This window comes from Stegastes partitus, unplaced genomic scaffold (assembly GCF_000690725.1).
Source record: "Stegastes partitus isolate 25-593 unplaced genomic scaffold, Stegastes_partitus-1.0.2 Scaffold725, whole genome shotgun sequence".
Classification (NCBI taxonomy): domain Eukaryota; kingdom Metazoa; phylum Chordata; class Actinopteri; family Pomacentridae; genus Stegastes; species Stegastes partitus.
This window is the reverse complement of record NW_007578456.1, coordinates 334439-335550: the sequence shown is the minus strand read 5'-3', so window position 1 is coordinate 335550 and position 1112 is coordinate 334439. Positions and strand designations below refer to the sequence as shown.

General features: G+C 40.4%; 1 protein-coding gene across 1 annotated transcript in view; it reads left to right on the top strand.

Moving 5' to 3' along the window:
* Positions 1–3: 3 nt before the first annotated feature.
* The window catches only part of LOC103364176 (hemolytic toxin Avt-1-like), a gene marked incomplete at its 5' end in the record, with an annotated part of 2041 nt that continues 932 nt past the window's right edge, over positions 4–1112 (top strand). The window contains 2 exons of the mRNA XM_008291203.1: positions 4–116; positions 234–276. Coding sequence (XP_008289425.1) covers positions 4–116; positions 234–276 — 156 coding nt within the window. The remainder of the gene's footprint in view (positions 117–233; positions 277–1112) is intronic.

Sequence of the window (1112 nt, the reverse complement as noted above, 5' to 3'; positions counted from 1 at the left end):
TACGTTCAGACAGCAATAGCGGTCGGTGAGGCTGTTGCTGGAGTTCTTCCAACACATCGTCAGTGCACCATTGAGATTAAAAATGAATCCTCCCAGTACAGCCTGTCTGAACCCAGGTGACTTGTTTGTTTCTTCTTTTGACTGGAATAAATCCTGCATGAATGCATTGCATTTACTCAAATGTTTTCTCCCCTTTCTCGTGTTCACGTCATATTTTTCTCGACTCTTTCTAGTTACCATATCATCAGTGGTAAGTGCACTGAGCCTTTGGTAGCTCATCTCGATCCATCTTCATCTGGGACTGCACTGTTCACCAAGACCCCTGACTGTGCTCGAGGAGCCGTCGGAGTCTTCACTTACAACCTCTGCAATGAACAAACAAAACAGACCACTGGGAAGTTGGCTGTCATGTTCTCCGTTCCCTATGACTACAACCTGTACTCAAACTGGTACGCAGTGGGAATCTTTGATAATAGCACAGAGTGCAATTATGACCTTTATAATCAGATGTACAATGGCAGCACAGATGGTCCGTTTGTCAGGGAAAAAGCCAGTGGTCGCAGTCTCAAAATCAAGAAAGATCAGGTTTCCATTGTGGCTACAATGTCAGATGCTGGCACATCAATGATTAAAGTGCAAGTGAAAGACAACTAGAATGATGGAATTCAGATGTGCTAAAATGTTGAATGGCAACTGGCCTTTTTGACAATATTCTGCTCTGTCTCTTTTTGAATTTGTACACAATTCTGTCAAATGTAACCTTGAACATGTTGTATGTTACATGAGTATGTGTTTGGCTCAATATGATCCCTCATTTGCTTTTGTTTTATAGAAACAGTAATATAAGAATGTGGAGGCACATCATGCTAAAAACATATGATGGCACATGCATTGCATTGAGCATTATCTACTCTGGAAACATAATAAACATGAAAAGTCAGTTTACTTGTGAAGGTTTTGTCATTCATTTATCACATTTGTCACAAATTTGTTGAGTGACGCTTGAGCACAAAGTCTGCGTAGAACATGATACAAAGCAGGCCACACTTATATTCTATATTACACATATTCTGCACATGATGATAAGCAATTTAACCTCACATCCTTCTAGG